Source organism: Aspergillus pseudodeflectus (genome assembly GCF_044049435.1).
Source record: "Aspergillus pseudodeflectus strain CBS 756.74 chromosome Unknown BJX68scaffold_11, whole genome shotgun sequence".
Classification (NCBI taxonomy): domain Eukaryota; kingdom Fungi; phylum Ascomycota; class Eurotiomycetes; order Eurotiales; family Aspergillaceae; genus Aspergillus; species Aspergillus pseudodeflectus.
The window spans coordinates 415178-442384 of NW_027263787.1; the positions used below are offsets into that span (position 1 = coordinate 415178).

The 27207-nt window shown below is 50.5% G+C and overlaps 11 protein-coding genes across 11 annotated transcripts; 6 read left to right on the plus strand and 5 right to left on the minus strand.

Annotated features, from left to right (window-relative positions):
- Nucleotides 1–287: 287 nt before the first annotated feature.
- Nucleotides 288–3341, minus strand: BJX68DRAFT_232251 (ubiquitin C-terminal hydrolase family protein). Its single transcript, XM_071039465.1, has 5 exons — nucleotides 2813–3341; nucleotides 2657–2746; nucleotides 2223–2591; nucleotides 1565–2171; nucleotides 288–1515 (listed from the first exon to the last, which is right to left on the minus strand). The coding sequence occupies exons 1-5, from the start codon at nucleotides 2882–2884 to the stop codon at nucleotides 395–397; spliced, it is 2259 nt and encodes a 752-aa protein (XP_070901545.1). The 5' UTR covers nucleotides 2885–3341; the 3' UTR covers nucleotides 288–394.
- A 142-nt stretch (nucleotides 3342–3483) lies between these two features.
- BJX68DRAFT_232256 (mitochondrial 54S ribosomal protein uL5m) lies at nucleotides 3484–4898 on the plus strand. Its single transcript, XM_071039466.1, has 3 exons — nucleotides 3484–3781; nucleotides 3873–4565; nucleotides 4623–4898. The coding sequence occupies exons 1-3, from the start codon at nucleotides 3531–3533 to the stop codon at nucleotides 4744–4746; spliced, it is 1068 nt and encodes a 355-aa protein (XP_070901546.1). The 5' UTR covers nucleotides 3484–3530; the 3' UTR covers nucleotides 4747–4898.
- Nucleotides 4844–8809, minus strand: BJX68DRAFT_232260 (STE11 family mitogen-activated protein kinase kinase kinase). Its single transcript, XM_071039467.1, has 5 exons — nucleotides 8347–8809; nucleotides 7880–8230; nucleotides 7748–7821; nucleotides 7547–7698; nucleotides 4844–7498 (listed from the first exon to the last, which is right to left on the minus strand). Exons 2-5 carry the CDS (start codon nucleotides 8062–8064, stop codon nucleotides 5237–5239), a joined length of 2673 nt encoding a protein of 890 aa, XP_070901547.1. The 5' UTR covers nucleotides 8065–8230; nucleotides 8347–8809; the 3' UTR covers nucleotides 4844–5236.
- A 1391-nt stretch (nucleotides 8810–10200) lies between these two features.
- On the plus strand, nucleotides 10201–13318 carry BJX68DRAFT_31823 (FTFMHR domain-containing protein). The gene is made up of 3 exons (XM_071048968.1): nucleotides 10201–10515; nucleotides 10590–10644; nucleotides 10712–13318. The coding sequence occupies exons 1-3, from the start codon at nucleotides 10356–10358 to the stop codon at nucleotides 13152–13154; spliced, it is 2658 nt and encodes an 885-aa protein (XP_070901548.1). The 5' UTR covers nucleotides 10201–10355; the 3' UTR covers nucleotides 13155–13318.
- BJX68DRAFT_31793 (uncharacterized protein) lies at nucleotides 13319–13895 on the plus strand. The gene has a single exon (XM_071048966.1). It carries the CDS (start codon nucleotides 13483–13485, stop codon nucleotides 13786–13788), a length of 306 nt encoding a protein of 101 aa, XP_070901549.1. The 5' UTR covers nucleotides 13319–13482; the 3' UTR covers nucleotides 13789–13895.
- On the minus strand, nucleotides 13896–14947 carry BJX68DRAFT_31837 (C2H2 type zinc finger domain protein). Its single transcript, XM_071048970.1, has 3 exons — nucleotides 14488–14947; nucleotides 14346–14435; nucleotides 13896–14293 (listed from the first exon to the last, which is right to left on the minus strand). The coding sequence occupies exons 1-3, from the start codon at nucleotides 14830–14832 to the stop codon at nucleotides 14003–14005; spliced, it is 726 nt and encodes a 241-aa protein (XP_070901550.1). The 5' UTR covers nucleotides 14833–14947; the 3' UTR covers nucleotides 13896–14002.
- A 331-nt stretch (nucleotides 14948–15278) lies between these two features.
- Nucleotides 15279–18409, plus strand: BJX68DRAFT_31812 (uncharacterized protein). The gene is made up of 6 exons (XM_071048967.1): nucleotides 15279–15409; nucleotides 15499–15585; nucleotides 15658–15784; nucleotides 15841–16018; nucleotides 16080–17203; nucleotides 17256–18409. Exons 1-6 carry the CDS (start codon nucleotides 15381–15383, stop codon nucleotides 18306–18308), a joined length of 2598 nt encoding a protein of 865 aa, XP_070901551.1. The 5' UTR covers nucleotides 15279–15380; the 3' UTR covers nucleotides 18309–18409.
- A 618-nt stretch (nucleotides 18410–19027) lies between these two features.
- BJX68DRAFT_31828 (adenosine kinase) lies at nucleotides 19028–20495 on the minus strand. The gene is made up of 5 exons (XM_071048969.1): nucleotides 20313–20495; nucleotides 19917–20258; nucleotides 19525–19862; nucleotides 19363–19476; nucleotides 19028–19298 (listed from the first exon to the last, which is right to left on the minus strand). The coding sequence occupies exons 1-5, from the start codon at nucleotides 20394–20396 to the stop codon at nucleotides 19256–19258; spliced, it is 921 nt and encodes a 306-aa protein (XP_070901552.1). The 5' UTR covers nucleotides 20397–20495; the 3' UTR covers nucleotides 19028–19255.
- A 388-nt stretch (nucleotides 20496–20883) lies between these two features.
- BJX68DRAFT_31885 (DUF1770 domain-containing protein) lies at nucleotides 20884–21953 on the plus strand. The gene is made up of 3 exons (XM_071048971.1): nucleotides 20884–21289; nucleotides 21359–21553; nucleotides 21632–21953. Exons 1-3 carry the CDS (start codon nucleotides 20969–20971, stop codon nucleotides 21677–21679), a joined length of 564 nt encoding a protein of 187 aa, XP_070901553.1. The 5' UTR covers nucleotides 20884–20968; the 3' UTR covers nucleotides 21680–21953.
- Nucleotides 21954–22108: 155 nt separating this feature from the next.
- BJX68DRAFT_264591 (uncharacterized protein) lies at nucleotides 22109–24104 on the minus strand (the record flags this gene model as incomplete). Its single annotated transcript, XM_071044990.1, has 5 exons — nucleotides 22109–22975; nucleotides 23022–23390; nucleotides 23447–23576; nucleotides 23701–23870; nucleotides 23976–24104. 5 exons carry the CDS (start codon nucleotides 24102–24104, stop codon nucleotides 22109–22111), a joined length of 1665 nt encoding a protein of 554 aa, XP_070901554.1.
- Nucleotides 24105–25386: 1282 nt separating this feature from the next.
- BJX68DRAFT_232278 (60S ribosomal protein uL2) lies at nucleotides 25387–27084 on the plus strand. The gene is made up of 4 exons (XM_071039468.1): nucleotides 25387–25511; nucleotides 25596–26087; nucleotides 26170–26255; nucleotides 26315–27084. Exons 1-4 carry the CDS (start codon nucleotides 25463–25465, stop codon nucleotides 26450–26452), a joined length of 765 nt encoding a protein of 254 aa, XP_070901555.1. The 5' UTR covers nucleotides 25387–25462; the 3' UTR covers nucleotides 26453–27084.
- The last annotated feature ends 123 nt before the right edge of the window (nucleotides 27085–27207 follow it).

The following is a 27207-nucleotide window of genomic DNA, read 5'->3' on the forward strand; positions in this document are numbered from 1 at the left end:
CTGCGCGAGCTACGTCGGAACTGGAGAAGTGGATATGACTTAAAGGATGCCTTGGCCAATTGTTGAAGCCTGAGGCATCAATTTTTAGAGGCAACGATCTGGTTCAATACTGTTTATAGCCATCGCCTAGATTCCAAGTGAGGAACTGTGGGATTTTATGTAGATAGCTAGCAGGTAGCGATATTCTTCATAAAAGCACTCTCTGGTGTAGTCAAGAGAACATAGGCATCAGGCATCAACCACAATATATAGCTCTGAGAGGAAGATGATAGGTAGCCTATGCTAGCCTGAAGTCAATTATCATGAGTCATGAGACCTGGTTATTATAGTAATATATCTACTATTGCACACGAGTATACAAGGACGAAGAAAATGCTATGCATCGCCCTCCAACTCACATAACAGTACATTCCCGTTCGAGTTTGCGGCCTCTTCTTTCTCTTGACTTCCCCTTCACCTTCTCTTTCTGCCTATCGGTGAATCTCGACCGTCTCGGACTTCTGTCTCGAATCTCCCCGGACTTGATACTCTCGACAGTGAGCCCTGTAGATTCATTCTTGGTGGTCTCATCGTCATCGTCGTCAATTGCAAATGAATCACTGCCAATCTTGTCCTTGCTTAGGCGGCCCGCGAAACGAGAAAACGTCGCACTGATCCTATTCTCGCTAACCTGGCTTCCAGCACGGCTTCCTGGATTGGACCTTGTAGCGCGCGATCCGCGCCTCGAGAAAGAAAATGAGCTTCTACCTTCGTCCTCATCCCTTGGGACAAGCCTCGGTGATGTTGATGGCGCAGAGTGCAGCCCTAGACCTGCAATAGTGCTTTGAGCATCCGTCGAGTCCTCAGTAGATAAAGTCAAAGAGCTCAGATCGTCAGCAACGGTGATTTCTAAGCTGGGCCGGCCAGACTTGTATCCTTCGCTGAATTGATTGGGACGTAGCCTGGGCGATAGGTCTGTTCCTTCCAGGTCCTGAGGCTCCGCCGAGCCTACAGACGACGGCGCGTTGTTTGAGAGGTTGGCGGCCGCTGCATCAACGTCAATGGGCAGAATCTGATAGAACAGAAGGTATGGCGATTCGGTCTTTAGAGCTTGCTCGATATCGACAAGAGTGACCCGTTCTGCGGCCAAGTCATCAAATCGCATCCAATATCTCGGGGTATCTTCGCTGGATTGTTCCGAGCCATGAGAGCTCGATGGTGGTGCACCGGCACTAGTCCCCCGAACGATTGCTATGTAGTGCCCGGAATCAACCGAGTTGCCTCTGTGGCAGACCAGGGCTTGCAACGACAGCTTGAAGTTTCCATATATCGGCCCATCCTCCTCCATATTATCGTCTTGGATAAAATGAGGTAACCCAATTTCCGTCGGAATATCAATGAAAGTGTTGAGTCTTATGGCTTTGCCGTTTGGTAGCATTGAGTATCGCTTTAGGCACATACCTAATATAGGTCGTTTTGAGGAGAAATGCGCCGCGACCTGAGAGTCATTCATGGGGGAATTATCGGTATACCACGCTTTGCGCTTATTAGTATTTTCCGATGAATATCTGTATGCCACACTCACGAATCAAGCTAAAGAACTGCCATGCCGGCATCATGACCTCTTTCCTGTAGGAACCCCGACCATCTTGTGTTAGGTCACCGTTCTTCTCTGGATCAGGGAAATATTTCTGTTGGATAATGCTGCTTCGACGATATCTAGAAGGTTCCCGCAATGGCGTTTCCGCTACTGTGGTGATTGGAGTCGCTAAAGGCGACATCGTTGTCGGCGAGGAGGTGGTGGGAGTGCTTAGCTCCACAGTCTCAACATGGGTGCAGGAGCCCTTGACCAGTGATTCGACGGATTTGACAGATCCGACGGTATTCTGGCGTTCAAGGTACCGCTTCACCTCTATCCGGTTATTGAAATATGACTCCAAGCAATCCTCCAAGGTGACGGTGTGTCCCTCGATGGGTTCCGGTATCGCAACTTCCAACAACCGCTCATTGATGAACCGGTGATCGTCGTTCACATCCTCCTTACCGGTATGGTATATATCCATTTTGAGTGTGAGGAGAGGCAACTCTAATTTCTCCGTGATGAAGGTGAATGCTTCTGATGTGTCCTGCTGATGGAGCTTGGCGGCTTCTTCCCATCCGCATTCAGCGAGCGCTTCCTGTATATGCTTCGTCTTTCAACGAATTAGCCTTGCTTCTGAAAGGGAGGGGGGCCAATTGCATACAATGTCTGTCGTTATGAGCTTCCCCGACCGTAGCATGTTGACCCACAGTCGTAGGAGCATAGCAAGTTTCCGACGAGGCTCATCACCAAAGTCCTTGTATAGGATTCCCTCGAAGGAATCTAATCGAGCAAACATGGCGAAAAGAAGCGCATCCAAGTAGCACGTAACGCCCTCGCGGTTCTCGGCTCCAAGAAGCTTCGTGCTTGGTGAGTATCCTTTGATTAGTCCTTCGATTGAGTCCTCAAGGAGCAGGAGGAGCTCAAAGGCTCTCTCCACATCCCCCTGTGTATATTTCAAGGCATAGGTGAGATGTTCTTCGTTCAGCCCGCTGATGCCAAGCTGTGAAATACGTCGTTGGAGAGTCTTGATCTGCTTCTCTGTAAGTGAGGACCCGCACGAAAGATTCGCGAACGATCGAATCGAACAAGTCGCACCTTCTTCTGTTGGTCGCTAGAGTCGCCGTTGGTAAGTTCCGACGTGAAGAAACCACCGAGGTGAGGGCGGGAGAGGGTGTTGTTAGAAGACTAGAAGAGCGCATCATTAGCGACCTCGTCCAAGCAAACTCCCTCACGGAGTCACAATGATAGTACCTCTTCTTTGCTGCGCTTCGTATACCTACCGTTGCGCTCGCGCCTTGTGAGAAACCTGTGAATGCCGCTCATCTTCAAGGAGGGGTAGTGAGTCCGATAGTAAACGAATTGAGGGGTGGAAAAGCGAGGGCGAGGTCACGAATCGACATGGGGAAAGTAATATATCATAGACCTTGAACAGGCCACAGAGTTCTAAACGAGGTCGCAACGGAGTTTCTGTTTGGTGGAAAGAGAAATTGTATCAGGTGAGAGGCTCTTCTGATGATGAGTTCGCCCGAGCGCTGGCAGGAACTGCTGAAAGAGTATGGTAGTAGGCACCAGCTGAGCCAACCCAGTGACATCACAGTTGACCATGCAAGGAGGAAATTATCGCTCAGAAGCTGAAAAAGAGAGGAAAGAAAACGGTCTGGGAGTGATATAAGAAAGTAGATAAACTTGGATTCGATCGATATGCCCCACTGCAAGCCAATCTGGTGTCACACTGCATTTTCCGCAGATCCCCTCTTTCATGCGGCGGGGAGGAGTTCCTTGTTCGTCAAATGCGGAGCTTCCCGCCACAGTGCCAGACGCGCCCTGTGGAAGGGGCCTGAAGTTTTCTTGCCTTACAAGGCATCAAGTATAAAAGTCACGTGGATATCTCCGAAACTCGTCCGCGAACAATTTTTGGGTCTCCCTATGTTGACATATTCGCAGCACCAACAAATACCATCGACTATCAATGGCTGCCAGTGAGCCATCAAGGACCCTGGCAAGGTCATTGCCGCGGGTTTTTGCACCCTCTACCCGCGCGCAAGGCCTCTGCTGTCGGCGCTATGCTTCCGATCAACCGTCGACCAGATCAAGCTCTGCCCTTGGAGACCTGGAATCGGACGGCTCTCTAAAGGCTACAGCAGCGCAGCAAGACGCTGCAAAGTCATTTGATCCCATTGCAAGGGCCAGATCGCGGAGAGTTCAACTTCCACGGAGTCGGTGAGTCGCGCATTCTCTAAGCAACCAAAAGGCCGCCCCGAGTTTTCAGACTCGGAGCCTCGAATAAACCTCTTACTCACGATTTATTTAGATACCAATTTCGATCACCCAAATACGACCGTGGTCCATTGCACCCCCACAGACCTCCTCCTCCCTCCGACCCCTCCTCCCGACTTTTCGTCCCAGGCCCCTTCTCCCTACCACGAGTAGAACAGACGTATGAGTCAACCGTCGCCTCTGACATTCTCACCCTCTGCTACGTTCACAATCCTCCCGGCTTCAAGCCTCCGCCGAAGGCCCCGCGTCTCCGCTCGTGGGATGGAGACTCACCCTACCACAAGAATCGTGCTCTTCGCGGGCCTCGTGGCGGCGATGTCCTCCGCCTTCTCCGCAAGCCCATCACCTTCAACAATATCCCCAAGCTCGAGCGGATCACCATTCACAGCTACATTAAGGAGGCCGCGACTGAGAATTCTTCTTGGCTTCACGTCGCCGGTATTGCCCTCCAGGCTATCTCAAATGTCCGTGTACAGACGTACAAGTCGAGGTCTAGCGTTGCTCCATGGGGTATCGCGCCTGGCAGAGACACCGTGGCCGCCAAGGCAGAGCTTCGCGGCGAGGATATGGAGCACTTCTTCGGAAAGCTCGTTGACGTTGTGTTGCCCCGTCTCAAGGATTGGCCCGGTGTAAAGGGCACTAGCGGTGATAGCAGTGGAAACATCACGTTCGGTTTGTCCCAGGAGCAAGTTGCCCTCTTCCCCGAGATTGAGGTCAACTATGACATGTAAGTCACCTCCTTCTCCATCGAAAGTACCAGGCTAATTAAGCACGTACGAATCAGGTATCCTCCTAAAATGATTCCCGGTTGCCACATCACAATCCACACAACCGCCAAAACTGACAAGGACGCCCGTCTGCTCCTCAGCGCCTTAGGAATTCCATTCTACGGCAAGATCGTTGACTAGATTGGTGTGCCAATAGACCTTTGTGCTGGCGTAGTACTTCGTCATCAGCATCTTGGATCAACTTGTAACCCCATATAAGATTTGTATCTGAACACTTGTATATTACTCTCGGTTTTAGTATTTTCATTGCACAGAATTTATTGGTTGCATCATCCAGGTGACTCGAAGTAGTGGTCAATTATCGTATTTTCTGTCCTAATTGAACAAGCAAGCAGGGATGGAATAGCAGTGTCCAAAACAGATAGTAATTTCCTTGTACATGAGTTTGACGCTTCCATTGATGACAACCATAAACTAAATATTGGGATATATATGCAATCCAAATCTATCAACGCCATTATTTGGGTAGGAGGCTGAGCTAGCAAAGTTTCAAGAAAGACGACATGTAACTCCAAAAGAGATAACGAGGACTCCAATACTCCAAATTCAGGTTGTCGAGAAAGAAAGAGACCCTTTTGTTCAGCAGACAAAAATCATAACTGACGTTGAATCAATTGAGGGAGGTTGCGAGGAAGGAAGACTTGAGGAGCTCATCTGCGTCGGGTCTATTTTCAAAGTCAATTTGGAAAGTCATATCCAGGAAAGCATGGGCATCTTTGCTGGCATGTTCTGGAGCTGGAGGCCTGGCCTGGTTGCTTCCAATTGCAAAGATAGCTTGGAGCTGACTGCAGTCTGGAAATGGGTGAGATCCGATAAACATCTCGACGACCAGACAGCCTAAACTCCAAATGTCGGCCTTTTTCGTATGAGCTGTCTGTCGCACAACTTCGGGAGCCATCCAATAAACGCTACCCTGGAGAGACGGTCGATGGATATGGCCTCCACCACTACTTGCACGAGATCCAAGGACCGTGGAAGCCTCGACACGCTTGGAGATACCGAAATCGGAAATCTTGATACCGCCCTTGTTGTCAACGAGGATGTTTGCTCCCTTGATGTCGCGATGGATGATATCCTTGCTGTGAAGGTAGGATAGGCCAGCAAGGATTTGACGCACGAAGTTCTTGATCAAAGGCTCTTGGAAAGTGTTGTACTGCTTGAGCATGGTGGCAATGGAGCCTCCCGGTACATATTCCAAGAAAATGTTCAGATACTGGTCGTCAGCCGTTGTTCCTAGATACTGGACAATGTTTGGATGGTGCAGGCCCTGTAAGAGGTCGATCTCATGCTTGAGCGCGGTGACCATGCTGTTCTTGCGCTTGTCGAACTCTGTGCCCTTGGTCGCCGAGGGGATTTCGACTTGTTTGACGGCCATGAGCTCACCGGTGATTGAATGAAGTGCAAGAAACACACTCCCAAAGGAACCTTCACCAATCAGTGAGCCCTTCATCCAGTTTACGAAATTGTTCCCGGCCAAGAACTCATTAAGCCCGTCGTCTTCATCTTCTCCATCATCAGCCACCAGTATGCTGAGACGTTCATTGAATGAACCTCCGTCGGTGGCAGCAACACTGGCATTCTCGTCAAGTAGACTGTGGCGCGAGTTGGTTGGATCATCCGAGCCGCTATCAAAAGATACATACGACTTGCGATTCGGTTCAATGGGCGACTCTTCCTGAAGTGGATGAAGAGAACTAGAGGCAATTGAATCTCTGTAAGAGGTTGAAGGGAGACCGGGTCTTGTCGAAACAACAGATAAAGGGCGTGCAGCCCGTGTGGGAGGCGCACCATTGTTTAGCCAAGTGTCAGCAATACTTGGGATAGGAGGTGCGTCCCTCAGACTAGACGCATAACTCGTATTACTGACGACGCTCAACCGACTAGCTGCTCTGCTCAAGCGTTGTGACCTGCGAACAGACATGCGCATAGTCTTCTCGATATCCTCTCTTTGATGACCCGGAAAGTATGACGAAATCTCGTGGATAATCATCTCGCTTGGGGGTCGGGCACCGAAAAATGACCGCAGCTTGGACACGGGATGTCGTTCAGTCACCTGGGGAAGATCAACACTACTGGAGTTGATGTTATGACGCGATTGTACAGGTGACATGGGTTGTCTGATGTTGTCCCATGATTCACCAGTGAGTTGCTGTATCTTGATCTGGTTTCGCATATTTGAGCTGCTGAGCGCATTCATATGCGCTACCTGGCTCTCATCCATGGCGAGTTGGGATGCGCGACGAAGCTCATCAATGTCTGGCTCACCAGCGTGTATCTTCCGAAGTATAAGCCTGCCCCGTTCGGATCTGTTGACTCCCTCGCAAATATCCATTAGCTCATGGTCAGCAAGTCTCCTACAGTTCGACGGATCAGGCTCCAGGCCGTCAAGTACGTAGAAACAGTAGTTCCGATATTGATGTTCAGGGAGTTGAAGCTTCTTTAAGACGCAGAGGATGATTTCATCAGGCGTCTTGCAATGCTTGATGTCCAAGACTTTCGTTTGGCCGCCAGTATAGATGACTCTAATCACAGGAGAGTTGCCCGGCAACGCCGTGATCACACCATCAAGACTAGGATTCTGTCTCAAATGCGAAGCGGTCCGCTGGCCATAACCTGCCTCGGACGGGGTTGCAGGGTTGCGGCCAGAGCCAGAGCCCATGGCGAAGTACCCTTGTGATTGGTCTTTCCGTCCAGTTTCCATAGGGCTCGCAACATAGCGATGTGGTCGGAGAGGCGATCCCGGTCGCGAACTTGGCCTGCCATATTCGCCAGCCCTAGATGATCGGCGAGCTGAGGTTTGCTGGCGAGCTGTGTATGACCGGGAGGGGTCGGAGGTTGTCTGGCTTGCCGCTTCTAAAGCCGCCAGCTGACGCTACAGGAGATGAGCAACTGTAACCAGATAAGGTGAGTATTTACGTACCAGATTCTTCTGTTTACGGTTGGCCACTGACTTATTTCTGAGCTGCTTTATAGCCACAAAAATCCGTACTCTGTCGCCGATTTTCTTAATGCCCATCTCTTGGAGAATCTTTTGGTCGCATTCGATAAGGTTGTTGCCGTTGAAGTTGTTTGCTAAGAAATCTTAGCATAGTCACAAACAATGCATAATGGCTAGCGGTACCTCTGAATAAAGACTCATACTGCTGGCAGTTGATGGTATGGAGCCATGCGATGACCTGTTTCTCATCCCAAGATCCACAAGGGTGTCAGCACCAAAAACATTACTCGGAAAATCTCTGATTAGGGGAATCACCTAACAGCATCAAGTCCGTCATCAACCTCAGAGAACTCCGATTTTGTCGGACTTGTATAGAGTGTTCCTGGTTGTGTTTCCGAGAATGTTGAGGTCCTGAGCGATCCGGTATGATACGACGCTGTTGGGGTTTGCGATGCAGACAACCCCAGCGCGTTCGCATACGGCGGCTTTGAGGTTAGCATTGTGAAGGCGTGATTAGGCGTAAGTCGTGAGTGGTGTAGGTTCCGTCACAGTATCAAGGGCGGGAGCTGTAGGCAAAGCCGAGAGGTGGTTCGGTTTAGTTCCACGAAGAAGAGTGTTCTGCTGGAGTTATGGGTGATTAATGCATAGTATCGAATATCTAGTCTGCTGAATACCTGCGGTTAGCATTGTCAACTGAACAAAGAGGGATGCGGCCAGGGCGAATGTAAGGACAACCCCCACGTCTAGACAATCGGCCGACGTGAACCAGGGGAACGGCGTACCAAAGCAAAGCAATATCAGAGCAAGTATGAGTGGTGGGCGCAATGTGGCTGTAAGCGATAGAATCACTGGTAGCGATCTTCTTTGACAGGCGGTTGTGTTGAGTCTGGACCACGCTGGGAGAGAGACTAGGCTGACGATCGGCTGCTATCGTCGATAAAGCATGCTCGTCAACAAGGTAGCCCGAAGGAGGGGAAGGAAGGAGAAAACAAAGGGGCTAAAGAGGGGCGAAGATGAAGAGAAGAGCACAGCTGCTCAACAGCCGCAAGATCTCAAAGAGGGTACAGAAGATGGAGGAGAAGGAGACGGAGAGGTCTTATTTCACAATCCCAAGTTCCTCCACTCTGGAGTCTCGATGGCTTTGTTGTTTCAGGCTATTCTGCTTTAAGGCTGGGCCACGCGTCACGTGCCTCTACTTTTCAACTCTGCATCATTCTCAAACAACGGAGATCCATCAAAACCTTCCGTCTCAACTCGAGATGAGCTTGCTCTGTTTATCTCTGTCCTGATATACCGACCAAACGTCAGTCACATCCTGTCTCGGTAAGTATCTCAGCACGGGCGGGAAGTGATTTGTCAACAGTCATCTGAAACAATAGGCTGTCGCGGCTGTCAGACTATCGCGCCTCTGCTATTTTGGTCCCGCCCCTGTCTCGGTGGTCTCATACTCCGTACATGGTTCCATGGAAGCACCTATGCTTCTCCTTTCCAACCAATTTACTTTACAGAGACGTTATCTGGCACATGTTTCATTGCTCTCTGTTCCAGTGTCAATTGCTCGAGGTATCTGAGTCTATCAAAAATTAAGAAGCACATACCTCTCCAGGGAGCTCGGCGAGGCACTCGGAGCTCTTGAATTTTTGACCAAAGAATAGCTTTAGTTCATTTGATATTTACATCAGACCGGCAGCCCAAATCGCTGAATGCCTGGCTCCAGAAAACAGACCGCCTGGAACCACAGCCTTGAAAGCAATACGTACGTCTCCCGCCGGAGAATTGCAGGATGTCGGCGGGCTGTATTGGCATCCGGCGGCCTCAGGAAGGAGTGTGGAAGGCAGTCCGTCGATTCTTCAAGTCTGATCAAGGGGCCATGGTCTTATCATGACCCGTGCTTATCATCTACAAGGCCAAGGATGTGTGCTCTTAAGGTCCTCGCGTCTCACGCATCAGATATTCAACTGATCCAGAAATAAGACCCTTGGTAGATAGCTTGAGCACCGTGGGGCATTTCTGCGCCACAAATCGAACTCTTCAACTTATACTCAGTCTTCTTCTTCACCCCACCAGACCATGGTGTATGCGAAAGGAACCATACACAACTAACATTGACGGTCCGGTTAGATGCCACCAAATGTCGGTCAATCCGACGACAGCTCACAGATATTGAATAGCATGAGCGAGAGGCTGAACGAAAACAAGCCAGTCCTCTGTGCAACCAACCCAATGCTGATTGGAACGAGCGAGAATCAAGGACAGAAGCGCATGGAAAGGCCGGTGCCTAGTAAGGGTTGGCGTTTCGATAAGGCGGCTTGATTGTTCTCACCACACATGCATCTTGTTCTGCGCAAGTTCATATGTAAATCAATAGGATTAATGGGAGTGTAGATTGGCTTAGGTGAGGCCGAAGCTGCATCTCCGCACCAGGGAGGTGGGGATGTTGATGGGCGCACTCACCTCCAAGGCTCCAAGGGCACAGGCAAACATTTGCACGAGGAACGCCAAGTATTCTCCAAGGTTCCCTTCCCAAAACTTGACGGCAGCCTCGCAATACAACAAGGACAGAATTAGGCCAAAGCAATCACATCACTGCTACGCAATGTTTTTCCCAAAGCCCATACCCTTTGGAGACAGCACTGCTGCCTCAGGAGTCAGGCTGAGATACATCCTAATTCCGGCGAAATAATGGTCCGTGGCTACCTAGGGTACCTCCAATTCCCCCGCACCTAGATTCAAGCCTAGCCCGTGCGTCGCATTGGCTTTTCTTCCCCACCTGAGATTCATTCAAGAGAGCATGCTCCAACCCCCAGGGCCATTCGCCATGGACGATGAGAGGTCAAATTCGGGGAAAGTGAGGAAGAAGTCGACTACCGCTCATCGAAAGTCACTATCCTGCGAATACTGCAACCGCTCTTTTGCCCGCCTAGAGCACCTTCAGCGCCACCTCCGCACCCGTTGAGTAACCCTGATTCTGCTCTCAAGAGGACATTCGTTTGCGATAATAGCCCCGGCTAACCCATCTCCCCAGATACCAAAGAGAAACCGTTCTCGTGTGATATATGCTCTAAATCATTCGCAAGGAGGTAAGTTCTCGGGCAATCCGCACCATACCGCACACCCACTAATCAATTATCACTTTCTCATCCAAAGCGACCTGCTTGTACGACATGAGCGTCTAGTTCATCCAGCCGAAGCCGCAGCCAATCGAGAACATCGAAACCACAGCAATCACGATGTCTCTCAGACACCCTCCTCTTTGGTCCAGCCGTCGCATCATGAATCTCGAATGTTAGAGCTAGCCGACGCCGTCCCGCTACAGACTCAGCCAATTCCTCCTCCTCCTCCACCCGAAGTCCAGATTCAGCCCCCTCCCATTGTTGAAACACCCCACTTTAACCCTTCTTGGGGATATGATTTGAACCTTTTATCGCATGCTGCAAGCCATGTCGCCCTCGAAGGCCAACAAGAGAGTTTGGAGAGCATGCGGAAGCCATCACAGGCCATTGCACCCCCTCCGCTCTCTCATGTCCCAGAAAGGGCGATCACCGATAATTATGGTGTTGAACCCTCAATTTTAGATCTCACTGATCTTGGTGACCCGGTCCAGGACTTTACCGTCTTTTTAGAGAGCGTTGGTCTCTCCTCAGATTGGGACTCTGGCGTGTTTTCAAGTGTTGAGGATCCAATGATGCCGAGCAGCCTTCCAATAGATTCAAAACCTACTGTTCGAGAAACTTCCAGGCTTGGACCCGATCTCATGAGCGATCCCAGAGGCGCTGCTGATGAGCCTCCCTCTTTTTCTAATTTCGGTTCTCGGCTACCTTCACTCCAGCCAGAAGCCCATGATGTTGATGACCGTCTAGGCTTCGGCGACGAGGGCCCCCGACCCGCTTGGGATATATCCAACGTTGACCGTCAGGTCTTTGTTCAGAAGCTGGATGAATTCGCTCACGTTCTTCCCAAAGGCTTTATTCCTCCGTCCAGACATGCCTTGTCTCGATTTTTTGCAGGGTACATAAATGGCCTCAACGAGCATCTTCCCTTTATCCACGTCCCAACACTGTCTGTTGCCAAATGCTCGCCAGAACTAACATTGGCACTGGCAGCTGCGGGGTCCCACTACCGCTTTGAAAACAATAGAGGAATTGATCTTTTCCACGCTGCAAAGGCCATTCTTCTTGAACGCCTACGGAGAAGGGACAGCAAGCAGGTACCTTGCCCTACCTGGAACTTTCTATCCCCTTCGTCGGGCTTTCATGGCTCGCGTGGTTCATCTACCACGTCCAACAGTCCGTACCAAACACATCAACATCAACCTCATATCATGTACCCTGTTGATCCATCAGGCTACGCCACCGAAGATTCGGACGCTCACATGGAGGTGATCAAAACTTTTCTACTCCTTACAATATTTGCTTCGTGGGAAAGACACCCTGAACTTCTACGGGAAATTCTCTCCCTGCAAAGTACATTGGCAAGACTTGTTCGGGAGCATGGTCTCAGTGAGCCAAGTATTGGCTTAGACCCAAACAACTGGGAAGAATGGGTTCGACGGGAATGTAGCAGGCGCACGAAGCTCATCGTCTACTGCTTCTTTAATCTTCATTCTATCATGTACAACATTCCTCCACTAATCCTAAACGCAGAACTCAAGCTCAATATGCCTTATTCGCATGATGTTTGGAAAGCAACAAACGCAGTGCAATGGCGGCGGCTCCTTCGCAGTCGACCAGGGTCGGAAGTCTCTTTCCAGGAGGCTTTTACCAAACTGTTCCTCAAGTCCAACATTACCAGCACTGCGCCCATTTCACCCTTGGGCAACTACATCCTGATACACGCTCTTATACAGCAAATATTCTTTGCACGGCAGCTTTGTCTTTCTGCGCCGAATTTACATGGGACAAGTCTGAGACCTGACGACCTGAACGTGCTGGACAACTCTTTGAGCTCATGGAAAGCACTGTGGAAGCGCACGCCGGAATCAAGCATTGACCCGCAGAATCCCGCGGGCCCAATTGCCTTTACATCTACTGCCCTGTTAGGACTCGCATATATCAGGCTGCATGTTGACCTGGGACCGTGTCGCCGCCTCGTCTCCCAAGACCCGGGTCAGATCGCAAGGGCTCTGAACGAATCGGCTCCGATTGTACGAAGTCCGCGCCTAATTATGGCCCTATTACACTCCGCACATGCCCTCTCAATTCCAGTACGCTTAGGTATAGACTTCGTCGCAAGAACCCACTCGTTCTTTTGGAGTATCCAGCATTCTCTCTGCAGCTTGGAGTGTGCTTTCCTACTGAGCAGATGGCTGCTATCGATACCAATGACACAAGCCGAACAACGTCTCTCTGAGCACGAGAGAAAGCTCCTCGTATGGATCAAGAGCATGATGGATGAAACTGACATGGCTGTCGACCCACCAGGAGCGCCCGACATTGACTTTATGGCCAATCCATACAAGGCCAAACAGCTCAGCGTCGCCATTGTTCGTGTATGGGCACGGACGTTCAAGGGCAACACAAGCTGGGCAATTGTAGATCTAGTTGGATCAAGCCTGGATGCGTACGCCGATCTCCTAGAGTCCCAGGTTTAGTGGGCTACAGTACGCCTAGCTTTCTCCGAGAGGGAACAGAAAGAAAAGTCCGCCCTTCGTGTCTCGTATGATATATGATGTTGGTTATACCCTTGTCCTTGTCTTTGCGTTATCTTTCCTGTATATAGCTTTTCCTTTAATATTTTGAGTACTCATGTCTGATTATCGTGACCCAACCCCCCTATGTGTTGTGTTAATGACCGCGGATGAAAGTTTGTCATGGGAAATAGGCTGGTTGGGAGCAAAGTGTAAGCTTCGCATTGTTGCGGGATTACTTCAGGTTCTAGCTCTGTTATCTCTGATTTCCTGTTTGACGTCTGAGTGAGGGATGGGTTTACTGGTATCGCAATGCTTCTCTTCTACGAGCTGGACACGAATTTGCTTGTCGGTTTCTCATCCATCTTCGTACACGGATCCTCCACATTCTAGTGCGGATTCAAGCCGTCACGTCACCGGCCAGCAGAACAACCATAATGGAGACGGCATACTTCTTCTAAACCGATTGTACTCGTTTCATCATAGAACATACATGCTGCATTTCACCCGCGGAAGCCAGCATTATCGTTTCGAGAACGTGCGATCAACTGCCAAGGTGGAGGTACACCTTCCTCTCTCATGTCCGAACCACATGTAGAAGGTGCCATGGTCGTTCTTTCCGGATCGGAAACACCAGAGAATCAGGAAAGTGCGACCCAGGACCCGGGTAGCGTACCTGCCTCCTGGGAGTCTTGTGGAAACAGGGAAAGAACGACCGGCGTCTCACTCTAGTATGGAAGGCACGGTGGTCGCTCTTTCCCAACCACCATTCCATTAAAGGAAGGCAGAGGTCCAACCCAACCAGTCCCGCCTTAAGTCCTATGGCCAACTCTTCCTTTGTGAACTACACTAGTAGGGATAAAACGCAGCGCAGACATGGACCTTTCGAGCTCTGCTATCTCTGTCTCCGGAAGCCCAGGTTCCGGTTCAGACGGGGCGTTGAGATGAGAGCTTGGAGCCGAGATCGATGTTTGTCGATGTCGCAGCCGGCCTTCTTGGGGCGAGTTTGGCGTACTAGATAGCCGACGCCGATGGGTTTGCATCGACCGCAGCATAGACGTTTGTCTGTCGATGCCGTCATTCACGATGTAGAAGTTATAGCTCTGAGACACTTTAGTCCTTCTGCATCTGAGAAGATCCAAGTGGTGGCAATACCTTGGGAAACATATGCTTATCTATGAGATGCATTCTGCGCTTTTGCGGTGTAGAGCATTTTCGCTCGCAGTTTTCGACAAAGCATCCATACTATATCCGATGTTAGCTGTCTAGATCTATACAGGGCAGAATAAATCCATACGGTTTTCTCGCCCCGTTCTCTCCTCGCAGCTATCAATGGGTCATGGTTCTCCTCAATGTGCAAGTTCAAGAACCGGTCTGTGGGGAAGTTTCTTGCGCATTCGGTACATCTGTTGACATGGGCTTGCTGATAGTGTACTTCGTAGTCATCGTACGAAGAGAAAGAAAGGGTCTCTCTATGAGGTGGAAGGGAGCAGCGCATCACTTCTCCAACGGTAGGTATTGACGATGAGTCTGGAAGATGTATCTTGGAGGGAATTGACGCCAACGACTCTGGGGACAACGGTCTTGACCGACTTTCTGGTCCAGACCTACTGAGCGATGATGTTCGAGAACGTTTAGCCATTTTCCGCTCACGAGTTACGGTGTTCTGCTAGAGCCAAGATTGTTTCATCGACTGATTCTCTCATGGTTGCTCCAGTTGCTGCCTCTTTCTAGTTAGCAGCCATTCGACAGTCGAGTGAAATAAACCATGAGAGAGAGGTAACAATGATACCTTACCGGGATGTATCATTCACAGCACTAGCCACAGCACGTGTTTGCCAAATGAACTGCCACAAGCCACAGACCAGTCACCACTCACTCTCGGAAATAAGGTACTCAAGTTCCCGTGATATTATTGGGTTTTTCTTGACAACGAGCGGCAGCTTTGCTCGTCGTCTCCTCCTCTTTCGCGCACCAGGGCTCATTTTCGCCTCATCTTCCCTACCATCAGCGCGTCATTGGCGTCGAATCCAAGAGCCCCACAACCCCCCATTGCCCGCCATCTCCGATATAACACTGATGGATCGTTCACTGATCCTACCGCCCGACTCCCAGCCAGCCATAGCCATCTGACGGGCGAAGCCAAAGGTGGAGTGAAAGGGGAGAGACCTGGCTCATCGCATCTTGAGCATGGCGTCTGCGTTTCAAAATGCGTGGCAGTGAGTTCCCTCGTTTTCACACTTGCGAACTCAGTCTGGGATTAAAGTTGCACAACTCATGAAACTGACTTGATATTGTGCTCCCGCAGGTCTGCGCTTGAGGTTGAAAAAGAGCTTATGAAAAGTCTCGCGGACAAAGAGCCCACGTTTGCTGAAATCTCTCATATCATATCGGAGTTAGTGTCCTCCAGTGTTGTGTTGCTGTCGACTGGAGTTGCGCGCAGGTCGTCTAACTAGCTGCTTTGCAGACTCCGCAGTGCTTGCCAGAATGCAATTCTCCAGGACTTTGAGACTGCGCGCTCCAATGATGTGGAAAGCCGCCTTTGGGATGCCCATCTGAAGATAAATACTCGGTTTCGAAAGTTGCTTTCTCGCGTGAGTGACGCATTCTTCATTACCACCCGCCTGCCCACTAATCTTTGACGACTTAGTTTCGCGAAGATAATGGAAAGAAGAAGAAACCGGTCGAGAGGCGAAGGATTGAGAAACACTATCTCGAATTCATAAAGTCGAGCCAGCGATTCTATCGCGGCTACATTCAGCAACTTGCTTCTCACTTTGGCGGGGTTTTGGAATTGGAAAAGGTCGCGCGCAAGTTTAGTTTTGAGAGTAAGAATTACCTGCCTCCGTTTCGCTTTCCCAATTCAGTTTATAACCGACACCACTGCAGAACTCTCCGCGGATCCCCCCGTCACACCGCCAGAGTCTCTTCGCAAATTGGTCCTGGGTTCATGCCACGCGACACTAATCCGTCTGGGCGATCTGTCACGCTACCGCGAAACCGAATTAGTGACCAAAGACCGCAACTGGGGCCCGGCGATCGGCTACTACGATCTGGCTACAGCCATCTATCCTACTTCTGGCGCGTCACACAACCAGTTGGCCGTCATTGCTCTTGCGGACGCGAACCATCTTAGAGCCACATACCACTTATACAGAGCATTGGTGGCCCAGGAACCATACCCTGCGGCGAAAGGCAACCTTGAAATTGAGTTTAGAAAGGTTATGAGCCTATGGGCTAAGAGGGAATTGATCGTTCCTGAAGATGCCGGTATTCCAGGCCGAGCACTGGCCCCTTGGTTTGTGTACCTTCATGCTCAATGCTATAGAGGGGTTGACTTCCCTGAGCACGATGAACTTGAAAGTGAGGTACTTAATCAACTGGCTGTTGACCTAAAAGAACGCTCACTTGAAGGGACCTTGCAAAAGTTTTGCTTGATTAACATCGCTGCCGAAGACTTCTCTCGCACCCGTTCCGATGGCGAGTCAGTGTCCAATGCACGTCTGTTCTTTCAACGAATCAACGTTAAGACCTTCTTTACGCTGCTTCAAATCCTGCTGGCCGAGGTGGAGCGATTTGCGGTCGAAGACGCAAAAGTCGGAGCCGACAAAGTGACCGTCGTTGCGCGTCGTATTCTTCCTGCCCTACGAAACTATAGCTCTTGGCTCTTGACTGTCAACCACCATCTGGTGGCCTACAATGAGAAAGACACCCCACTCGCCGTTCAAGTAATCGAATTCTGGAAGATCTACGCAAACACGCTTACTCTTCTGGCTTCGACATTTGACGTGATAAATCTCCCCGAGGTCGATTATCTTTTAGAAGAAGATGAAGAGACATTGTGTTTTATGCCACTCAGCAAAAGCGCCACAAATCGCCGGTACTTAGACGTGCAGGATCAGCAGAAGCCCCGAATGAATGATCCAGGGGTGGAAAGAAGCCATCCCAACATTGAGATGCTCTACAGAATCCGCGAATTCGTGATTGATGGGCTGGATCTTGTTGTGGGCAACGTATGATAAGGCTACTGAACTACTGCCAAGTATTGCTGCTGACACTGTGTAGAAAATCCCCATTGCCCTTGTTGACGACGAAGACAAGAAGACGTTTATATACAAGGAAGATGGTCTCCCTTCTCAGTTTTTCGCGAGCCCTTCCGGTCATCGCCATACATTATCTTCTGCAAGCATTGAACGAGAGGATATCCAGCAAGTCAGGCAGGAGGCTCTGAATGCGGACTCCAGGAGCGCTTTTGACGGTTCGCAATCCGCTTCCATCTCCATGTCAACCAACATGCATGGAATTGTCGAGGGCGTGGAACGTTTAGTTGAATCAGACACATACGAAAATGCTCCGCTGGTTCCTGACCAGTTGGGCTTCTCAGCGGGTACTGATCACGAGCAACAGCGCCCTGTTTCAGCACAGTTCTTTGATCCCGCTACAAATACTGCTCGACGAACCCCTATCGCTCCGCCTGGGCTCGGACCCCCTACTATGACGAACCATTCCGCTTCCCTGAATCGAGTTCCGTCCTCTCAATCATATACACCGCGACCAGCTCTTCCTGGAATCATGCCCAGCATTTGGAACACCACCTTTTCACCCGAGGCCGGTGATGCTTCTCCGCGTACTCCACCAGGCCTTCGACCACCGATGCTTCCAGGAAGCGCTAATAGCCCCAGCTACCAACAAGCGTCTCAAGACGCTGCGACAAACGACCTATTGCTTCGCCAGGGCTTGCTCACACAAAGTCAGTTAGAAAGCAACCCGCTCAATGGGCATAGTCCTTTATCCCCATGGCTGGCCGCACCAGGCTCGATAATGCATCACCAACGTTCCCCTGTCTCGCCCTGGGAACGAGACGGCTTTGGGCCGACCCCGTTTTCGCAGCAGCCTTTCTCTCAACAGCAGTTTCCTCACCGTGCCACTTTCGATCTTCCCAGTCAATCAATATCTAGCAGCCTGGCCAACGCCTCCTGGGCCAACGATGCGTTTCTTGCGAGTACCATGTCATCTGGGGTCGGATTTCAGAGTCCCGGACTTGGCAATGCTCGCAAATCCCAATCAGCTCAGTTCGGCGCTATTGGCCAGTCCCCACGTTTAGGGCATGGAGGATGAAACTGTGTAAGAAGGGGATTGTTTCATCAGATATACACTCTCTAGACGAACCACGCGATATCACGAGGTTGAGAAGTCAAGTGAGGTACTACAGATTAGATATGCCGGCCATCCTCGAAGCTATCTCTCTGGCGTGGAGAAAACAAGCTTGCATGGTCAAGTTATGCCTGTAGTCTCACATATACGCTATTGCGTGTCTCCATGACTTCTATCATCGTCAATCTCCTCCAAGAAAGGACATGGTCGCCCTTCTTATCCCGAAGTTCGGCCAGCTTTTCATATTGGCGGTTTGACCTGCTTGCTACATGTGTGCCCTTGAGATCTTCTAAGGGTGAAGATGAGCTACGGGTTTCCTCATTCTGGTTCTTTGATGCTTTTTATGCGAAATGTATGATGTATCTTCTATCGCGCGCGTTTTCTACACTTGGAAAGTCGCAAATGGGCGGATGGCGATTAGCTTCGGATTTAGGTAGCTATCTAGATAGGATCTGAGCCGTGAGGTCTGCGTTCAATTTGCCATAGCAGATGTGATGTTCAGATAACCTAAATTTCCTGATCCTCTGCCGATACTGTCATATAAATTTTATCAGACCATAGCCTAGTAAGACCCGAGATATGCATCGTAACCAACACAATGCATCAATAGTTGTTGAAAATATGTGAAAAGAAAAGTAAAATGAAGTCCATCATTATAATCGTTGTTGAGAACGCCTTCTCTTGCAACTCCTGTCTATCATATTTTCAATCATCAAGGCATAGTTTTGTAATATAATGGAAGCGCAATCGCCCCACTGGAGGGAAAAGTGGAAATCGCACAGCGCCAGTCTAAGACGTTAAGTCAAGGACGAGATGGGTATAGAAGGTTGAAGAGTCCTAAATTGAGAACAAAATGAAAATTTATGCCCCAAGTCGGGCGTGGTGGGAGGCGAAAGAGAGCTGTGAGGTGTTTATGAGCGCTCGGGGGTGTAGGTTTGCTTGGGGAAGGGGAAGCTAATGTTGTTAGCATGGAGCCTAACATTGACGTCGAATATAGTGAGTGGTGAAGGTGACTTACGAAGGACCCAGCTCCTGGATGCTAAGCTTGGCGAGCCACTGGCCGAGATCGACGCTCTCCTCGAGCGACTTGCCCTGCACAACACCGGCGGCGAAACCACCAGCGAAAGCGTCACTGAGTACAGTTAGCACATGCTTCTCCTTAATTTAGACGTTGACTTACCCAGCGCCATTGGTGTCGTTGATGGCGTCCTTGGAGATCTCACGGACTGGGAACTCCTTGACTTCGACCTCGCCGCTGGAGGTGACAGTGGCAGTGATGGTGGGTAGAGTGCCCTGAGTCACGACAGCAACCCTGGGGCGGCTGGTGTTCTTCTTAGGCAGTTGAGCGAGCTTCTTAGCGATCTCGACAATATCGGTGGTGCCCCATTCGTGGCTCTCAGCGTAGGCAACGGCCTCGGTCTCGTTGCAGAATGTGTAGTCGGTGTAAGGAAGAACGCTGTCGAGCTGGTCTTTGAAGAACTGGGCGATGAAAGGAGCGGAGATAGAAAGCATGAAGACCTGTTCAATCAATGATCAAAAGAGTTCAAATAAAGCGGTCGAGGTGCGTCGTACCTTGTTCTTAGCAGCAGCCTCCTCACCAAGAGCCTGAATGGCAGGGACGCAGACAGTCAGGTGGTATCCACCGACGTAGTAGAACTGAGCCTTCTCGACGAGGGACCAGATGTGCGGCTGCTTCAGGTGCTCAATCTTGTACTCGTTCGCAGCAGCAAGATGGGTGCACATGCTGCGGTTGTAGCCAGTAATGATGACACCGCACTTTCCAGTGGGTTGTTCATCGTCGACGCGGTACTCAGTGTGGACGCCGGCCTTTTCGCAGGCCTCCTTGAGGAAGTCGGCATACTTGTCACGGCCGACACAGCCAATGTAGAGAGTCGAGTTTTCGGGGAGGATGTACTATGAGCAGAGCATCTTAGCAACCTGATTGTCTGAATTCGAGCAGGCTAATACCTGAGCGCCACGGGCAGTATTCTGAGCGGCACCACCGGCAATCAACTTGGCATCGTTCTTGAGCAATTCCTCGTAGAGACCCATGTGCTTGTCTTCGGCGAGGATAGCATCGTTGGCCTTGAGTCCATACTTTTCAAGGAGGGCGTCGTCACTATTTAGACGTCAATTTGGCCCGTTTAAATAAGATTACGGCCATAAAGCATACCCGACAGCTTGAATATCTGTGACAGTGTTAGCAGACTGGGCCAATTGACAAAAGGACCTAGCAATCGCTAAGTATCCATGCTTTTCACATACCCAGGAGGGGGTTCTCCAAGCAGAGAAGAGGGTAACCCTGAGGAGCAGCCATGTTGATTCAATGCTGGAGCTAAGGTTCGGAGGAGTATGGAATAATGGTTTAGAATCGATGAATCAGGAAAATAGAGGAGAGCAAGCCGAGGAGAATAAGAAGAAGAAAGGTGGGGGAAGCCGACGTTGAGGATATTGACCGAATAATGGAGGGGCAGCCAATCGGGGCGGCCTGGATGCCTGAGGCCATAAGCAACCTCACCTCGCATCATCGCTCGGCGGCCAGAGTATCTCAACCTGGAAGCCCGTTCCTCAACTACAACCAAGCTCAGACCTTCGAGTCGCGAGTGCTTTTTATACACTACACAATGGCCGACCCCGCTATCCAAGTCGCAGAGACCATTCAAACCGCGTCTATCAATCGAGCGCCATCCGCCCAGCGCGATATCAACCCGCCGACTGCTGCTTCGACCTCGGAAAAGAAGGCTGTCCCCGTCGAGCTTACGCCTTCCGATGCTGACAGCATCCCCTCAGACGTCGTTGACCAACACCACCGTGTGCTTAGGCCCGTTTCACGACGGCATACCTTGCCCCCGCTACCTGATCTGCGGTTCGAGCAGAGTTACCTTGCTAGCATAAGGGGTGCGGACACATGGGCCCGAGTAGCGTGGATCACCATCAGAGATCAGGTACGTGACGTACTTATGGCAATGTGCCTTTGGTTGTGGGAGACAAGTCTGATTCACTTTGATGTGCAGGTCCTCTTCCCTCTTGCCCAAGGTACACTATGGACACTGGCTCTTTCGGGCTGGCGTTACTGGAACCGTACCGCATCGCTTAGCGGACAGACACTAGGGAGCAGGATCCGGAGATGGTGGTATGAAGTGAATAACTGGAAGCTACCTCAGCTGCCGAAGAATCCATCAAAGGCCACTGCTGCGCAGGTAGAAGACGTATGTGCCGCATGCCCAATTCCAATCTCATATGCTTGACTGGGTATCTTTTTTTCGACAGCCACTGACACTATGGAGTTTCTGCAGTTTTATACGGCGCAATTCTCCAACGCTGGTTCCGACTAAGGTTCTGGATTACTAGAATCAGATCAATGGTGGCGGTGCCTTCCTCTTGCTTGCATTCAAGGCGTTACGGATATAAAGTGGTTTATTTATGTCATATATCCCGAATTCCCTCTGGAATTGATTGAGATAACATGTTGTACATATATTGAAGATACAGACGCCTCAGCCTGGCGCTGATACGCTGACACCCTTGATGGTCATAATCCACAATAACCCTGTTGACCAGCGTCGATTTTATGATAATACATTTAAGAAATCATCGCTAACGAGTACAATGACTTACATTCCTCATACACATCACGCTTTTCTAGACGAGGGTAGATCTATGCCCATATAAGTCACTCCGTGCTTCGGATCGCGCTATGACCTATAACCCACGGGAGGTTATAATTAGTTCTGATGTCGCTTGACTGCATAAAGCCAGGTATATTAAACTGTTCCACCGTATTGCTGAGGCGGAGTTGGTACAAAAGTGCCAGGGCCATCTGCACTGTGTACAGTACCTTCACTCGCTGCTGAAGCAACCGGGCCAGCAGGTGCTGGGACAGGCGTAGCCTTTTGGTTCGCATCTTCTGGAGGTTCTTGGGGTGTGTTCAAGAGTCCATTGACGGACAACGGTTGCGGTTTGACAGCAGGCGGCGGTTCAGTATGAGCGGTTGGCGCACCAGTAACAGTCCCTTCCTGGGTCGCGGGATTATGGCCGGTTTGCTGCTCTTCGACTTGATGATTTAGCTCGCCCTTTCTGCCGTATCTGAGCTGCACCACAAGACTAGGAGGTTCCCCGTTTGCCACGGATTCATCTCCACTCAGCTCTTCCTCATCATCACCCTCAAACTCATTATCATCCTCCTCTTCACCGCCCTGCCACTCATTTCCACTCGACTGTCCTTCGTTCGAGCCCTCGTCGTCATCTTCTAAGCCGTAATCCGTATATCCATTTGCCCTGGTACCGCGAGTCCTCTGCTGCCTATTGGAATCATCCTCATCAACTGCAGGCCCATCCTCTCGTTGGCCAGCAAGTAGGCTCTCCCCGTACAGACCTCCTGCGCGCGAACGGATCTGCCTCCCACTGGCAGTAAACCTTGGACCCGACGGCTCTGCAGGGGTGGAAAGGCTGGAAGTGTTGCGCCCCGATCGCCGAGGCTCTGGAAGACCGTCAGAAAAGATATCCTCGTCATCCGAGTAAGTGTATTTCAACTTCTTCCCCCGTGTACGGCCTTCGTAGAGTGAGAACCCAGGCTCTGGTCGAGCGAATTGAGCTTTGCGGGCAAGCCGATAGTCGCGGCGTTTGCGTTTCTGGTACGGTTAGCAGCTGATAATCCACAGCTCACAATGAACATACCTCTTCCGAACCCTCAAATCGAGGAATAGAGTTCTTTATCCTCTCACTTAGTTTCTTCGAATTTGTCCCCTTCTCCTCCTGTAGCTTTTCTGCGATAGCTTGTAACTCAGGGATCGTCCCGGCCACGCTCCACCATGTTACGTTCTTCAAAGCTGGGTTGCTCTCGCGATAGAGCCTGAAGTGTGTATCATCCAAACCCTCAATGAGCCAATACCGACGCTTCAGGCTATCGCGGCCCCATGGCTGCACGGACAGAGGTTGGTTTAGGTCATCTTCGTGTCGTGATTGCTTATACGAGTCCTTGATCTTCGCCTGCACAGCTTCGGAGGATGAGAGCGACCAGAGGATCAGTGACTTCAACAATTGTAGCTATTCCCGGTCAGCATACCCCTCGTAAAGGACTGAGACCATCAAAGACCACATACACGTTCTTCCGGGGTCATTGAGGCGAAGTTGCGACCTCCATGTAGGGGGTTTTTGCCTTGCCAAGCTTTGGGCCACTGGGTCGCATGTGTCTGGATAGCTTCTTCCAACGGGCGCTGGTAATGATTTCGCCTGTAGATTACAAGAGGGAGCTGTCAGCGTCTTGCTGAGCTACTGAAAAACGTGTAACCGGCAACTGAGCGATGTCCTCGGAGCTCATCGGGGGCATGACGCGAGGCGGAGATGGTAGACTTACTCCACGTCCTTCTTTCTGTTCAACACAAGTCCAAGTAATGCGCATAATAATCGTTCGATATGATCACCTGGCGCAGATTCGGCCACGCCTCGTTCAATGTCCTGCGGCCCAAAGTGTGGTGTTGATCGAGGGAATACTTCGTGAAAACGCGCGCGGAACGTGACGATGAACTAAGAATTGCGATGCTTTAGCAGCACATCCCACCAAGAGCCCCAGAAACGCAAAAAACAGGCAATGTCAAGCTTGAACGAAGTCACGGACAAGATATAACTTACTGCAATATCTGGATTATCGGCCAACACGTATTCATGGGGTGGTGATGGAGCTCGTTTCGGTGGCGGTGTCTCGGACTTCTCCTTCTTCTGAAAGTACTTGGTGATGCCTACAGGCTCATCAAGAGCCATGGGCGTAGACTCCTCATCTGAAGGAGGCGCCGAAGATAGCGATGAAAGATCCGAGTCGGACAAGGACATTTTCGAGAATTTGCGCTGTGACGGTGTCCGGCGTGTGATGTTCGGGGAGGAGAAAATGCGTGAGCGTCCGCGTCGCAGGAAGTTCGTTCTGGTGCGCTCTCCTCCCCAGCTTCAAACGCGGCTTCAACGCGGTTGGCTCCAATGAAATGACAGCCCTTATCAAGGCATGATCAGCACCCGTTTAATCCATATATACATTCTTTATACTACTAGAGACACCGGAATCATGCTGGAAATTCAAGCAACTGATATAAGGGGATATATTGAGTATATAATACATCTTTTTATGTCTTACAAGCGCAAAAAGACCTCCAGGCGTTGATCCTATGCAGTAGAACCGAAGAAACTGCATTCTGTCGAGGCATAAAGCAGACGGCCCGAGTGGTAGCACTCGAAGCCTTCCAAGGCCACAATGGACGTTATCCCATGGAGCGCAAGGCAACACACTGCACAGTACGGAGTAATGTAGATGAAAAGTTCACTTGTTGTTCGTCATCGAGGCGGAGCGGCCCCTGACTTCAAGGGACAGATTCATAGTCTCCGGGCTACGGAGTAGGAGAAGCGCACGCCAATGCAAGCACGTCTTGAGACTGAAGCAAGCTCTGATACATAGCTATATGCTATGGCCAGAGACTCCTTTGCAGCGAGTCATAGTCCTGACTTGCATTGTGAGGGTAAAGGTTGAACTGGGACAATATCAACCGCATTTGCCCGCCAAAGGCCAGCGGGAAGTGTGCAAGATCTCTGCCAAAGCCTGTTAGCAGGTGATTTGTAGATAGACTCGCTCAAAAACAAGCAAAGTACGAAACCACGTCAGGCCCTCAGGCTCGAAACAGCTGTACGCCAATGTGATCAACAGCGGCGCTTTTACCATAAGCTGCCTCCTGGAAGCTCAGACTTAGATACGCGACGTTCAACCATTATGGCCAAACTAAGACCATCCCAACGACAGCGTAGACAGCACAGCCTTTAAGCACAGCGACAACGAGAACACCTTCTCGAGCTCGTGGTTTGTGGATCATGATGGACAATTGATGTTCCAGGTGGACTCGGCCGCGGATGATGATTGCTGGAGTGAAGTCCTGGTGTATGCCAAGCCACTAGTCCCATACCGGCTAGCCCGTCAGTAGCGACTTTTGGCCCTAACCCACAAACTTCGAGATTGAATTCTCGATCAAGTTACAACCCGTCAAGCCAATCTTCTTGAGGTACGACGACCACCATCCACCACAATCGCCGCGCGATTTCTTGTCAATACTAACCTTCAGGTTCGCATATAGAAAGTCGCCATGGGTCGTGTGATCCGCAACCAGAGGAAGGGCCGTGGCTCCATTTTCAGTGAGTGCGACCGCATGATCGCTGGACGACGGTGATATGGGAATTCGAAAAGGAAGAAAATTGCTGATAAAACTTCTCCTTCAGCGGCTCACACCCGTCTCAACAAGGCTCCTGCCCAGTTCCGTGTCCTCGACTACGCTGAGCGCCATGGATACACCCGCGGTGTCGTGAAGGAGATCATCCACGACCCTGGCCGTGGTGCTCCTCTCGCTAAGGTCCAGTTCCGTCACCCCTACAAGTTCAAGCACATCACCGAGACCTTCATCGCCAACGAGGGCATGTACACCGGTCAATTCATCTACGCCGGAAAGAACGCTGCTCTGACCGTCGGCAACGTCCTCCCCCTCGCCTCCGTCCCCGAAGGTACCGTCGTTTCCAACGTTGAGGAGAAGGCCGGTGACCGTGGTGCTCTTGGCCGTACCTCTGGTAACTACGTTACCGTTATCGGCCACAACCCCGACGAGGGCAAGACCCGTATCAAGCTTCCCAGTGGTGCCAAGAAGGTTGTGAAGAGCACTGCCCGTGGTATGGTTGGTATCGTTGCTGGTGGTGGTCGTACCGACAAGCCTTTGCTCAGTATGTGCCCTAGACTCGAAATTTGCTAGAATTGGCAAAAACAAGGCGATGGGAGGAACAGAACGCTAACATCTCCCTACAGAGGCGTCTCGTGCCAAGCACAAGTTCGCTGTCAAGCGCAACTCGTGGCCCAAGACTCGTGGTGTTGCCATGAACCCCGTCGATCACGTAAGGCTCTTTCTACCAACCTGGATCTTCAAGACAGTGATTGACACATTTTTCTACAGCCTCACGGTGGTGGTAACCACCAGCATATCGGTAAGGCCTCGACCATCTCCCGCTACGCCGCCCACGGTCAAAAAGCCGGTCTTATTGCCGCCCGGAGAACTGGTCTGCTCCGTGGTACCCAGAAAACCAAGGATTAAACGTGATATCATATGGAGTTTTTTTCTTTGTGACGGGTTGAAAATGCTCTTTGCTATGAGACATATGTACTTAGGCGACTGCGGACGCGTCCTTAGCCAATCAAGGTTGTGGCCCACAAAACAATTTCATTAACGGTTTAAAAAACGCAAAGTTGGAAAGTCGTGGGTTTCAGGACTCGATACTCAATGCCTTTGGGTGCATTCTACGGTTCATATCTCAGGCTACAGCGGGGGGGCATTGGGCTAATAAAAGATCACGATTTCACTTTCTCAAACTGGAGCCACATATCATGACGGTAGTCAAGCTACGAGCCCGCTCAGTCTTTGAAAGTCAAGATAATTGCTAGAATCCTGATTGTCAATTAGTAGCACTGGCCCCTACCGATAGCGATTTCAAGTTGGATCTTAAGCCCCATACGGAGCACTGACCAAATTCACTACGGTACATTGAATGTTCTCCATACCTGTTGTAACGATTGCTTCCTCTATGGTACCACTCCCACACTGCCACAGGCCCGTCTTTGCTATTCATACGTAGTCAGGAGAACATCCAGCATCTCCGATTACTATTCAGGATCTTCCCACCTACTATAAAATCCAAACATCTGAAACCATGCATTGAATCTCTCTACCACTTTATCAATCTGATACATCCATTAGCTATTATGTCTAGGGTCTTATCCCGACCCTCCCTGAGCCGCAGCCACGACATGCATTGAACAACCTTGGAATGCTTGTTGCTCTCAATGTGACCA

Bases quoted from the DNA above. Each gene is read 5' to 3' on its own strand.
- BJX68DRAFT_232251 (XM_071039465.1), bottom strand. From the start codon at position 2,884: ATGAGCGGCATTCACAGGTTTCTCACAAGGCGCGAGCGCAACGGTAGG. The intron at 2,747-2,812 runs GTACTATCATTG...GCGCTCTTCTAG, and splicing joins CGAAGCGCAGCAAAGAAGAG to TCTTCTAACAACACCCTCTC. The intron at 2,172-2,222 runs GTATGCAATTGG...ATTCGTTGAAAG, and splicing joins AGCTCATAACGACAGACATT to ACGAAGCATATACAGGAAGC.
- BJX68DRAFT_232256 (XM_071039466.1), top strand. From the start codon at position 3,531: ATGGCTGCCAGTGAGCCATCAAGGACCCTGGCAAGGTCATTGCCGCGG. The intron at 3,782-3,872 runs GTGAGTCGCGCA...CGATTTATTTAG, and splicing joins GTTCAACTTCCACGGAGTCG to ATACCAATTTCGATCACCCA. The intron at 4,566-4,622 runs GTAAGTCACCTC...CGTACGAATCAG, and splicing joins ATTGAGGTCAACTATGACAT to GTATCCTCCTAAAATGATTC.
- BJX68DRAFT_232260 (XM_071039467.1), bottom strand. From the start codon at position 8,064: ATGCTAACCTCAAAGCCGCCGTATGCGAACGCGCTGGGGTTGTCTGCA. The intron at 7,822-7,879 runs GTGATTCCCCTA...ACACCCTTGTGG, and splicing joins GACGGACTTGATGCTGTTAG to ATCTTGGGATGAGAAACAGG. The intron at 7,499-7,546 runs GTACGTAAATAC...CATCTCCTGTAG, and splicing joins ACCGTAAACAGAAGAATCTG to CGTCAGCTGGCGGCTTTAGA.
- BJX68DRAFT_31823 (XM_071048968.1), top strand. From the start codon at position 10,356: ATGCTCCAACCCCCAGGGCCATTCGCCATGGACGATGAGAGGTCAAAT. The intron at 10,516-10,589 runs GTTGAGTAACCC...CCATCTCCCCAG, and splicing joins TCAGCGCCACCTCCGCACCC to ATACCAAAGAGAAACCGTTC. The intron at 10,645-10,711 runs GTAAGTTCTCGG...TCTCATCCAAAG, and splicing joins TCTAAATCATTCGCAAGGAG to CGACCTGCTTGTACGACATG.
- BJX68DRAFT_31793 (XM_071048966.1), top strand. From the start codon at position 13,483: ATGGGTTTACTGGTATCGCAATGCTTCTCTTCTACGAGCTGGACACGA.
- BJX68DRAFT_31837 (XM_071048970.1), bottom strand. From the start codon at position 14,832: ATGGCTAAACGTTCTCGAACATCATCGCTCAGTAGGTCTGGACCAGAA. The intron at 14,436-14,487 runs GTATGGATTTAT...CATCGGATATAG, and splicing joins GAGAACGGGGCGAGAAAACC to TATGGATGCTTTGTCGAAAA. The intron at 14,294-14,345 runs GTATTGCCACCA...AAAGTGTCTCAG, and splicing joins ATAAGCATATGTTTCCCAAG to AGCTATAACTTCTACATCGT.
- BJX68DRAFT_31812 (XM_071048967.1), top strand. From the start codon at position 15,381: ATGGCGTCTGCGTTTCAAAATGCGTGGCA. The intron at 15,785-15,840 runs GTGAGTGACGCA...TTGACGACTTAG, and splicing joins TTCGAAAGTTGCTTTCTCGC to TTTCGCGAAGATAATGGAAA. The intron at 17,204-17,255 runs GTATGATAAGGC...GACACTGTGTAG, and splicing joins TGGATCTTGTTGTGGGCAAC to AAAATCCCCATTGCCCTTGT.
- BJX68DRAFT_31828 (XM_071048969.1), bottom strand. From the start codon at position 20,396: ATGGGTCTCTACGAGGAATTGCTCAAGAACGATGCCAAGTTGATTGCC. The intron at 19,477-19,524 runs GTAAGTCAACGT...AACTGTACTCAG, and splicing joins AACGACACCAATGGCGCTGG to TGACGCTTTCGCTGGTGGTT. The intron at 19,299-19,362 runs GTAAGTCACCTT...TAACAACATTAG, and splicing joins ATCCAGGAGCTGGGTCCTTC to CTTCCCCTTCCCCAAGCAAA.
- BJX68DRAFT_31885 (XM_071048971.1), top strand. From the start codon at position 20,969: ATGGCCGACCCCGCTATCCAAGTCGCAGAGACCATTCAAACCGCGTCT. The intron at 21,290-21,358 runs GTACGTGACGTA...TTTGATGTGCAG, and splicing joins GGATCACCATCAGAGATCAG to GTCCTCTTCCCTCTTGCCCA. The intron at 21,554-21,631 runs GTATGTGCCGCA...GACACTATGGAG, and splicing joins CTGCTGCGCAGGTAGAAGAC to TTTCTGCAGTTTTATACGGC.
- BJX68DRAFT_232278 (XM_071039468.1), top strand. From the start codon at position 25,463: ATGGGTCGTGTGATCCGCAACCAGAGGAAGGGCCGTGGCTCCATTTTC. The intron at 25,512-25,595 runs GTGAGTGCGACC...CTTCTCCTTCAG, and splicing joins GGGCCGTGGCTCCATTTTCA to CGGCTCACACCCGTCTCAAC. The intron at 26,256-26,314 runs GTAAGGCTCTTT...ATTTTTCTACAG, and splicing joins CCATGAACCCCGTCGATCAC to CCTCACGGTGGTGGTAACCA.